Raw genomic sequence first — 11,668 nt, 5'->3', positions numbered from 1 at the left:
TGAGACGGGAGTTCTTGCTTCCTGGACCCAGGACATCTGTGCGCTATTTAAAATACTGAGAACTCCAAAAAAGAAAATTTAAAAAAATGTAAATACAATAATATTTAAAAATACAATAATATTTAAAAATAAAACGACAACCATTACTTAACATAAATATCTTAATGAAAAACAACTGCTTTCCATGTGCTCACGATCATGAGGAAAAGGCGTCCCTCGTTCCTGCACAGGCGCCCTCTGCGCCGGAGCAGAGCCGGGTTCTGCCTTGGAGCCCAGTCTGTGGAGACGGCGTCCCATGCCTCAGGAAGGCCATTTCAATGGCCCCTCTGGGCGGCCTGAGCCTGTGTGGATATGGCTTGCGCAGCCGCCCGCTCCCCGGCAGACCAAGACAGGTTTATTTGTATCTACCCCGCTTATTTAAATAATAAGAAAACCATCGCAGAGGGGAGGCGGATCCCAATAAGTAAGGCTGTTGAAAATCCTACAGCTACAGAGATTCAAGATGTATGCTCAGCAGTTGGACTTAATGCAGTTATCGAGAAAAATAAGATGTACTCTAGGGAATGGAATCGTGATGTTCAATACAGAGGCAGAGTTCGAGTCCAGCTGAAGCAGGAAGATGGCAGCCTCTGTCTGGGGCAGTTCCCATCACGTAAGTCAGTAATGTTGTATGCAGCAGAAATGATACCTAAGCTAAAAACCAGAACACAGAAAACAGGAGGTGGTGACCCAAATCTTCAGCAAGGAGAGGGAAGTAAAAAAGGAAAAGGGAAGAAGAAGAAGTGATGGGCTGTGAGCATCAAGGGGCGACCCCTCTACCCGGACACGGTGGAGGCATCTTCGTCACTTTTCATTTGTATCAGTCGCCTGAACTACACATTTGCGTGCATCTTCATCATCAGAGTTGACCGTAAAATGAGTACATCACAGTAGATCGCAGTGGAAATTTGCATCTAGCTTTTAAAGAAAAATATTTCTTTTGATGAAGAGTTTTTGTGGAAAAGTATTTTTAAATGGACAGTGGACTTCCAGAAGTTATTGGAAATCAATCTGTCCTCTGTGTAGGCATGTATGTCAGATACGTAAGGTTAGTACAATTTCAGATATACATTTTGTTCACCTTTTAAGTTAAATAAAATTTTAAACTTCAATGGCCCCTCTGGTGGCTTAGGGCACTGCGGTTCACTCCTGCATCAGAACTCAACAGGTGACAGTTTCTTCAATTGTTCTGTGAGCCACATGTGGTGGCTCATGCCTATAACACAAGAATTCAGGAGGCTCGGTCAGGAGGATCTCGAATTTCTAGACCCTGGTCCGTGTAGCGTGAGACCCTTCTCTCAAAAGCCAGAACGGAAAGTTGCAATGTGAAATCTGAAGCAAAAGAAATGATTTCCATGGCTGTTACATTCAAAGGTTGACTTATCTCACTCTGTGTGGACCTTTGACCCACACGTGGCTTCAGCACTGAATGTGGTATCCACACGTACACGCATTTAATCATGCAAATCAAAGTCACCCATTGTGAATGTCACTAGCAGCCTCATCTGAGAGGACTGAGACACTGCTGAGGTCTTGGCAGTGCCCAAAAGTTTTCCAAAATTCTTGTTTTTGCCTTGAAGTTCAAATTATATCCTCGGCCCCTGGCACTCCAGGTCCTGAGGAGTGCGCCTATTAGGCTGTTTCTAGAGCTGGAGCTCGCCACATGCACGTGGCTCCACCCCGGGAGCGACGTGTTGGGGGCTGCCCGGGCCCTGGGAACTGTGGCTCGAGCAGCTCAGGGCTGAGCTCGGGGCTGCCCACACAGGTCCCCCGACCCCGGCTCCATCAGGACGCACCCCAGGAGGCACTCTTCCATTTCTGCTGCTTCCAAAGACATCCTGAGTGGGAGGGACAGAGCAGGTGGCGCCCACATGTGTGCTGCAGATGGTATCACAGTGTTGGTCCATACCCTGGCCCTGGCAATGACGCTTTGCACAGTGAGGATGGGTAAACTGAGGCTCAGGATGGTCTGACCCTGGAGGTCAGAGCTGATAAAAGGCGAAGGCAGGACATGGACCCAAGCCCAGGGCTTCCCTGCTGGCCTCCTCCCTGATGGCCCTCCTGCCTCCACCTCCCGGTTTGGCCCCAGAGCTCTGCTGAGCTTAGCTCAGGCCTGGCTCCTGCCTGGCAGAGCGGCTGCGTCCACACAGCAGCTGGACAGGGCTGAGCCCAAGTGACTGCTGGGTCCAGGCAGAAGTCTGGGATCCAAATAGAATATTTCTTTTTTACAATGCAGGAAAGCAAGTCCTTTCGGTGCCACCACTTCCCTCACTGCCCCTAGAAGTCAATGATCACTGTTAACTTGTTTTGTCCCCTTGTGAACACATCAAGGTGCCAGGCACCTGCCGAGCATCTCTCACACACAACCCATCTAAGCTTTAGGACAACCCTACAGGACAGACCGGTCGGGAGAGTGAGGGCCTTGGCCAGGGAGTGCCAGAGCCCGGGCTCTTGCCTAGGCCTTCAGACACCAGAAACCATGTGATTCTCTCATGGCCTGGCCTACAAAATGTCCTCGTACCCTTAGAAGTCCTTTCAGCAGGTGACAACACCCACCAGCCCCAGAAACAAAGAAATCACCTGGAGGCACTCGTGACAAAACTGGAAGCCATCATGAAGAACCAGCTTCTTAAATACATCCAGGCCTTTTCTGGCCTGCGACTCAAGCTGCAGAGCAAACCACAAAGGAAAACAGTGGGCCTCCGAGCGCCCTGGGGAACCAGTCTCTGCTTTCTCCCTTTTTCTTTCTTGTGTTTCTCCAACACCCCATGTGTTATTGAGGATTTCATAGGCATTTAATAAACGCTGGTGATCAGGTAAATGCAAGGCTCAAGGCTTGGGCAAATTAGCTTTGGAGGCACCCACTTATTACCTGCCCACTTGACAAGAGGCCACATCCACAAGTCCACAAATCCCTCCCAACATTTATTACTTAATTTTCAAAGTCTACTCCCATCTCTCCTCAGGGAGAGTGCTGAGCCAAGAGTTATAGCTCCACTTTGGCAGGTGAGAGAAACTGAGACTCGGGATGTTTCCCAGGCTTCTGCCATGGCAACCAGGCCAGCCAAGGAAGGGCCCAGCGCAGCACCAGGCCTCCTTGGGAGAAGAGGGCGGAGGTGCGCAGCGGGGACTCACGGCTCAGCCCGCATGCAGGAAGGCTGCCAAGCACACTGAGGTCATCGCGCTGGACTCGGAGGGAACATTATGTTCACGCCATCAACCTGCATCCACTTGCAGCAAACTTCCCCAGAAATACTGTGACTCACTATCTCGGGAAATATTTTTATCTTAACAAGCTCAGTGCAAAGCATAATCTAAGTCAGCCTGCACATTCTTGAGCCGGAGCCACCAGCTGCATTTAATAAAAATCCGCAGAAATAGTGTGGAGCTTCTGACCAAGCGCAGCACCACCTGATGCTGGGAGGCTGAGGGCAGAGCCTGCCAACTCCTGAGACCTACTGGCTGGGTCTGCGCCCCATGGCCAGCAGCACTGCAGGCGCTGATGCAATGACAGATGAGGACAGAGTGAAAACGCCCGCCACTCAGTAGCCCAGCCTCCCCTCTTCCTTGCTGCCACTTCTCCAAGCCTCAGTTTGCTCTGCTGTAAAATGGGCACATGTTTATAGGTACCTGTGAGGGATGTTGTGAGGCTTAAATGAGATAATGCATTTCTGGGGCATTACAAGTGTTCCGACATAGCAAAAGTCCCTTGACACGAGGGGTCCAGCTCTGCAGAGACAACTCCTTGGTCCAGGCACCAGAGCATTTCGGATGCCCCAAGTGGTGTGCCGGGGCTGTCAACAGGTGCTCCCCTGGCCTCTGCCTCCTATCCACTGACCTTTGCAAGGCCACATGAACCATACTACACCATACCACACCACAAAAAAGTACCTGACACTCCAAATTCAGGAAGGTTTATTTAGCTCACAGTTTGTGCAGGCTTCAGTCCATACTCAGCTGGCTCCCAGGCAGAGCAGCACGTGGCGGACGGTAACAGTTCATAACAGCGGAGGATAGCAAAACAGCCAGAGCACAAGGGAGGTGCAGGGGCTGAGGAGCAGGGGCAGCAGCGCAGACAGCAAGCCTCTCTCCCTTCCTTATACTGCGTCCAGGCTGGTGTAGCACTCACACCCACAATCCCCACACTGGATCATGGACTATGAACAAACTCTACAAGCCTACACCCCGTCATTGCGTGAGGCTTTGGGGGGACAACCAGACATGAACCATAACACCGAGCCACCGCAGGGAGCATGACTGTCCCAGAACGCATGACATGGTCCATCCAGGTCGCTACAGCAGCCTACATGGGCTGAGCTGCTCACCAACAGGAACCTACTTCTCAGTGTTCTGGGCCCGCAGGGTGCAATCCAGTGCAGCCCCTTCCTGGTCTGCACAGGGCTTCTCCTTGTCCTCAAGGGATGGGAGAAGTCCCGGACTGTTCAGCTCGTGGTTAGAGAATGCTAACTTTGCTCCTGAGGGACCCACCTTCCAGACCTTACCGCCTCCTCAAGGTACAGGGCACACAGCTGGGGCTAGGGGACTGTCCCTGCAGCTTGTACCTCTCCTCCCGGCTACCAGCCCTTCCCTGGAGCAGGACAGGGTCACAGGCTGCTAGTGAACATCTAACAGCCTGAGGTGGTGTCTAGAGAGCCAAGCTAGCTGCTCACTGCTGGCTCCGGGTTGGGGCCAAGGGAAAGAGAAGGCACCCTGGCCCGCTGGTCGCAGTGTCTCGAGCCAGACACATCCATGTGAGTATGGCCGTGCAGTGCCACAGTTGCTCTTTAGGTACCTATGGACACCTTGGGAGGAGGAGCTGGGGGGCCATCCAGGGCCTTCAAGGACAAAGCCTACATGTGTGTCACTGCCTCAGCCTCACAAGAAATCCTCAAGATTCCATAGCTCTAAGGAGGTGGAAACTAAGGAGGAAACACTTCCATAGCACGGACCAGTGACAAACCAGCAAAGGCTCTGCAGAGCACGTTTGGTCCTATCCCTTACATGTCTACTGTAAATTTGTACTTTAGCTTAATAGTTGCCAGTTCTACATCACCGTACCTTGCCTGGAGAGACGCATGAAGCAGTCTACGTGTTCACACATGGTATGATGGATGGCAAGGTGTGTGCATGTAGGCAGAAGTGGCAAAGCAGGACTTCTGTCCACACTAGGCTCCAATTAACTGGTTCTGTGTACGTTTGCCTGAGCATCACAGAGGGTCCAGTAGACACATACCACAGCAGGGTTTGTTAAAACAAAATTTTCTTTAGATTTTTCTGGTAAAAGTGCCCATCTTAGCAAAATGGCCCATGAAAAACCAGATTGGGAGGTTGGGAGGAGGTCAAAACTGAATCAGATGAAGGTACCCCATTATGGCGAAATGTGAGCCTTTATAGCAGGAGTGGTGGGGGCGGGTTGTGATTTCTGCCATGGTTTGGGGTTTTTGCAAGGGGAAAAATCACTCAAAGAATCATGTACAAAGTGTGCAGGAAATCTGCCCACACACTGAAGACCAAAGACTCTAACTGAGGGCCTGGATCTCATATCCTGCACAGGTTCAGCTAAAGACCTAGAGTTCTTAGCAATGTCTCCCACAAGTCTAGCTGGAACCTAGAGCCCTCAACAAAGTCTCATGCAGGCCTGCTTCACGGATCTGTGCTGGAAAGGCCCAAAGGTCAATGGTGCAAGTAAGAAAATCTATGCCAGTGGGATGAAGGGTCTGTGCAAGCAAGCTGAGGGGCCGGCACTGGAGCCACGAAGCGATGCTCACGGTAAGGACCGGAGCACCCTTGAAAAGTACCACAGCTGTCCTCAGCAACAGTGAGTCTTCTCTTCCAGCAATGAGGAAAGCCAAGTTCCTATCGGGAAAGCCAATGTGACAAGCTTCTCCCGGAGACTGAGCAGTGCACCATCTTCCCCTCCGGAGCCAGGAAGTGCTCTCGAGGTGAGGACCAGAGCTTCCCCAGAACAGACCACAGCCATGCGCAGTGACACCGAGGTCCTGAGCTCCTCCAGTGACAAGAACAGCCAAGTTCACCATGCTGGAAAGGAGCAGAGAGGGTCCTCCAGCAGAATAGTCCAAGAGAGCCGGTGGTGGGCTTTCCTAACAGCCTCTCGCAGCTCTTCTGTTCTGCCTCTTATGCTGCCAGCAGCAACCCTCAGATTGCTGAGGGTTGGCTCCCACACCCAGCACCACACTCATTCAGTTCGGCTGGGTGGAACAAGCAGACCACCAGTTAAGAATCCACAGCAACGCTGAGGACTTTGTGACTGCCCAAGTTCCTGTGACAGCGAATGGAGCAAGAATCGGCTGGCACAGTCATGGGGAACGCAGACCTCCTTGACTCGGGTGACCAGGACAACAGCAATGTGAGCACACGCTTGACAGGTCATAATGTGAAGGGGCCACGTGTAACGCTGACACACTGGATCAAGTTCATCAGTATAGAAGCTTAATGGAGGGACTCAGCAGGGCTCAGGTCCTCACTCAGTAAGCATCCCGAGCCTGCACAAGAGGAGGGCATGGGGCCAGTGTGGGTCCTGCACCCACCCTAGGGGTGGTGGCCTGCCTAAGATACAGCGAGGACAAGAGGCCTGCTCTCGGTCCCTTTGTGCTCTTGCTACCTTTGCTGTCTTCTGCCTTGAACTGGTGCCCCTGGGCCACCCTGCCCTGGGCCCGCTGATTACAGACTGAAACCTCCACAAACTGTGAGCTAACTAAGCCTTTCCTTCCTTCATTCTGGGTGTCAGGCATTTTGTCTCAGTAGTGAGAGAAAAGTAACTAAAAGCTGACACCATGCAACGAAATGGAATAATCCAATGTTAGAACGAGCTCTGAAGACACAGTGATGCTCCTGGAAGGCAGGGGTGAAATGTTCACTAGAACGCGCGTGCTGCCATTCAAGGCTGGAAACTGTAGCAGACAGCATGCCACACGGTGCGTGGAACACTGAGACACAAGTAAAACATTCTGTATGCACCAAGAATCATATTATGACACCTCACCACCTGAACTAAAAGTTTTCACTGGTCTACTGTATGTAGCAGGGCTTTGTCATGGTAACTGCTGGAATGTAAAAGACTTACTGAAAATGAGTCAAATATGGCACATCTCTCAAAGTAATCGGAACGTGACAATGGACACTGGCTTACGGCTTCCAATGGATGTTACATTTGCTGACGCAGCACCAGTTAACCAGAGCAGGGACCACACGCAGGACCGAAGCAGAAATCCCAAATGAAACGTTGCGATTCAAAACAGAGAAGCGTAAATCTTTGGATTTCACAAAGATGTAACATTGGCCTCGTATATGGCAAAGAAAAACAAACCGGTGCTGCCGTCAGCGTTGCACCACGACAGAAATCCTGACGAGGACACCTCGACAAACAGAAGGCTGAGCGGACCTTTCCACAGCAAGAGTGCAGCAGAAGCTGCTGACGAGTTAGTTACCCAGCAGCTATGCTACTGAAACCCACAGCACTGGCCAACGGCTGGCTTCCACTTGATCCTAAACATGGGTGGCATCGTTTCTTTTTTTAAAGAAAAGTCTGAGAAAGAAAATAACAAGCGCAAAACATCAAGGAGAAATTTTCTTAGAGAACGGGGACTGGCATTCCTAGGAGATCATTATGGCGGAGGAAAAGCAAACCGTTGCTGCCCGGGAGCTACACAGGAGCACCGCGCAGGGGGATGGCAGGGGCGAGGCACGAGGAGCATCGCAAAGCCCGCGACAGCACCAGGAAAAGGGGCGTCACTGCGTCCTGGAAGGAAGGACAGGAAGACCACAGCTGTGCTGCCAGCGTCGCAACAGCTGTGCGTGCAACAGCGGGTGTCACGTGTGAGGAGCGCCTGGGCTGTGCCAGTAGAAGCAGGCTTATTTCTGTAGGCCTCTGTGTCTACGCTGTAGCTCGCACATGATCTTCCAGGTTTTGTAAACAAGTAGCCAGCTGACGTGGACACGCGGAGGTCTGTTCTAAGCCGGCACTACCTACTTGCTACTAGCATCTTACTTCCCTCAGTGCACACTGTACACTATAGTACAAAGCTCCTGGCAAACAGGAAGAGAACAGAGGTGACAAGACGGCCACACAGGAAAGGAAAGCTAAGCACACGCGCTGTCAGTGTAGGCGAGATGTGTACGTGGAACCTGCAGTCGTCATGTGTGAAGGCTGCCTTGGGTATGGTAATTCAAGTAAAGATATTTTTGGTAAAGTGCTAATGGTATTTCCATTGTAGTTTGTGTAAGAATTTATTTGTGTTGTTCTTTTTCAGACTTTGTACACCAAAAAACAGCCAATGTTGAAAATTTTAACTTTTTAAATAAGCAATGTTAAAAGTTAAGTATTTTATTTTTGTGATTTTTTTTTCCTAACAATACCATAACATTCATAAAATTAAAATGAACAAGTCGTCAGAAGAAATGTTCTAAAAAGCAAATGTTGGTCTGACAAACCCACGTTTCTGGGCCTTGGCCGCACGGTGGGTGCTGGGCTCCTGTGAGGAGGCACAGGACGCTCCTAATAGGCAGCCGTGGCGGCCAAGGTGCCTGGCAGGAGCCCCCACTGCTGGGGTCAGGAGAGAGGAAAGAGGCTGAAGCCACTAAGACAGGGCAACAGGCGAGGGACACTGCCAAGGAGAGGGACACTCTCAACACAGTCAGCTACGCCGTCAGCCTTGTATACATGGTATCAGAAAAGCGCTACTTTGGACCAATTAGAAGCTCGCTGTTTTCATTCTTCCCCTTGACCGTGGTGCTGCTCACAGGACCAAGCAGAAGAGGCGCTCTCCAACTTTTGATTTATTGTGGACCCCAACAATCCAAAGACCCCCATTTCCGAGTCTTCATTTACACGCAGCAGCAAGCCCAGCACAGTTCGCACTTAGCACGGCACCGAGCAAGTGTTTGGCAGCAGGACAGCCCCGGCTCACGTGCATCCTAGAGCGAGGGCCTGGGAATTCTGGCTACAAAAGACTCCTTCCCCACCCTTCCCCGCGGCAAGGGACAGCAAGGGGCAGCTGTTGCATTGGCTGCGCAGTGCCCAGGTTGGCCTCCAGGACACAGATAGGGCTGGGGACAGCGAGAGCAGCCAGAGGCCCTCGATGGGGTCCCTATGAGCATTAGAAACAGTGCGAAAGAGAGGCACAGAGACCCTACAATAGGATTTGGGGGAATCCCGGATGACCTTGCTGTGATGATAATGGACTGGCAAGGCTAGCAGTGTGCCCTCCAGTGGGAAACCCGGGGACTCGGTAAAAATAAGCACAACAAACTTGGACACTACCAGTCACTGAGAACAAAGCCGTGTGTTCCAGTCCTGCCACAAAGCTGGAGCTTGCTCAGTTTACAGTCACTGGATGGACAGATGGATGGATGGATGGATGGACACAGGATGGACGGATGGACACAGGATGGATGGATAGATGGATGGACGGATGGACACAGGATGGATGGACAGATGGATGGACACAGGATGGTTGGATAGATGGATGGACAGATGGACACAGGATGGATGGATAGATGGATGGATGGATGGACAGATGGACACAGGATGGATGGATGGATAAGTGGATGGACAGATGGACACAGGCTGGATGGATGGATAGGTGGATGGACAGATGGACACAGGCTGGCTGGATGGATAGGTGGACGGACAGATGCACACAGGAAGGACAGATGGACACAGGATGGATGGGTGGATGTAAGCTGGCTGCCTGGATAGATGAATAGGAAGAAGGATGGAAGGGTGGGTGGGCGGATGGGTGAGTGGAATGGCTGACACTAGGTTGCTGGATAGCAAGCACTCCAGCAGCCTATGAGAGAAGAGCCAGCCAAAGCTGAGCAGCGCAGGACGGGTCCAAGCCACTCCTTCCACATCTGCTGTCCTTACTTTCCTCTCCCATCTGATGACAGGAGAAGACCTGGAGACCTGAGCTTTGTCCCCAGTGCAAACCTCCAAGGGCACCCTGGTGCGAGAACAGAACCCTCCCATCTTCCGCTGCCGTCTTTGTCGTCACAGTGCAGAGACCTAAGCCTGGCCTCTGCTATTTAACACAGTATCATGGGCTTCGCCTGGGACCCGGGAGAGATGCGAGTGAGGCCCGACAGAAACAGGAATGAAAAGCTAGCAATCTGCTGGAACCGGGTCAGAACTCTTGCTCCACCCTAATCTGTGCTTCTCTCTAGAGCTCTGCTTACACCTCTCTTGGCAAGCCAGGCTTCTTGGTTTCTCCACGCAGGTAGTCCGTAATCATCCCATGGCTCCCAAGTTGATCTCAGGATCCAGCAAGCACCTCACGTAAACAGACTGGCTGTCTCTGAGGCCCAAACCCAAATTTCTAGAACAGAGAATCTGATTAGCTCTACCTGGTCAGTGTCCTTTTTTCATTAATTTATTTTTATTTTTTTCATGTTTATGTATTTGGTACAGGGTCCTACTACACAGCTCGGGCTTGTAGTGATTCTCCTGTTTTCAGCTTCACCAGCATTGGGATTGCAGGTGTGCATCACCACACCTGGACTTACTCACGGGCTCAGTGTGCCCCAGGGACAGGGCCGGCCCGGCACGCAGGACTGGGATTGAGCCTGGTCCCTCCACTTGCCAAAGCAGGTGCTTAGTTCGCTGAGCTATCTTGGTGGCCTTTGGTCAGTGTCCTTTACCTGGTCCAATCACCTTTCAGCAGAGAGGTGAGGTTACATCATAAGGCGGCCCTTCAGCATAGGTCAGGGGAGCTGCTATTGGTCAGGGCGTCTCACAGGTGGGCAGGCTCCTCAACAGCTGTGCAGTACGAAGCCCAAAGGCAGGTACTAGTATTTCTGGTTTGGATTATTGATAAGGGTGCGAACTCTAACTTAAGCTTTCTCTTCCTGTGCACTGAAATCCTTTCCAAAGCCCATGAGAGACTCTGACTTGCTTCAGGACTATCAGTCCATGTCCGGGCTCCTCTGGGCCATTCCCCAGGGCCCTGTCTTCTTGCCCCTTGATGATGACCCCAAGCTGGCGCCGACCAGTGCGTCCTTTCTCCTCACTTCATGGACAGATGCTAACAGACATCCAAACTCTTAGCCACTCACCAAGAGCCTGAGGGTGTGGGTGTCACGGAGAAGTCACGGCTTGCGGCTGACCTGGCAGGTCCAGCTATCAGGGACATGGGGCAAGAAGGTCGATACACAAAAAGCAATGCTATCAGATCAGGGAAAAGCAGCTACGTCTGACATTTTGACAATCATTTTAGGGTCTGGTCTTTATGAGTCTTATTTTTGCCTTTTAAAAGGCCTACATATTTGTTGCTAAAAGTGTCAGAAAATAAGGAACAGGAACTTAAAATAAAACACGTCCTCTGGCCTTCATATTTATCAACCTTTCGAATAAACAAAAATAGCCAAAGAGGTTGGAAGAAGGTGTTTCTTGGTGACTCTCTGGCAGTAGCACTCCCTAGCAATTGCTTTTTGCAGAATGGAGTACAAAGGAGTGATTGGGAGAAAACAGGAACGCAGAGAACAGGAGCTGCTTGTGGTGTGCGATGTGCCGGGAGAGAGCCGGGCTCCAAACGTGCTTTGCTGTAAGCACGTTCCAGCCCCCAGGCCCCCTGCTCAGTCCTACTCTCAGTCCTACTCTCAGTCCTACTCTCAG

At 51.3% G+C, this 11,668-nt stretch overlaps 1 protein-coding gene across 1 annotated transcript; it reads left to right on the top strand.

Annotated features, from left to right (window-relative positions):
• The first annotated feature begins 336 nt into the window (after positions 1 to 336).
• LOC101569867 (signal recognition particle 19 kDa protein) lies at positions 337 to 801 on the top strand. The gene has a single exon (XM_004633967.2). It carries the CDS (start codon positions 352 to 354, stop codon positions 784 to 786), a length of 435 nt encoding a protein of 144 aa, XP_004634024.1. The 5' UTR covers positions 337 to 351; the 3' UTR covers positions 787 to 801.
• The last annotated feature ends 10,867 nt before the right edge of the window (positions 802 to 11,668 follow it).

This window comes from Octodon degus, unplaced genomic scaffold, assembly GCF_000260255.1.
Source record: "Octodon degus isolate 3935 unplaced genomic scaffold, OctDeg1.0 scaffold00057, whole genome shotgun sequence".
Taxonomy (NCBI): Eukaryota; Metazoa; Chordata; class Mammalia; order Rodentia; family Octodontidae; genus Octodon; species Octodon degus.
Note: the sequence above shows the minus strand (reverse complement) of the source record. Positions and strands in the feature narration are given on the sequence as shown.

Coding starts and splice junctions, on each gene's coding strand:
- LOC101569867 (XM_004633967.2), top strand. CDS start 352: ATGGCTTGCGCAGCCGCCCGCTCCCCGGCAGACCAAGACAGGTTTATT.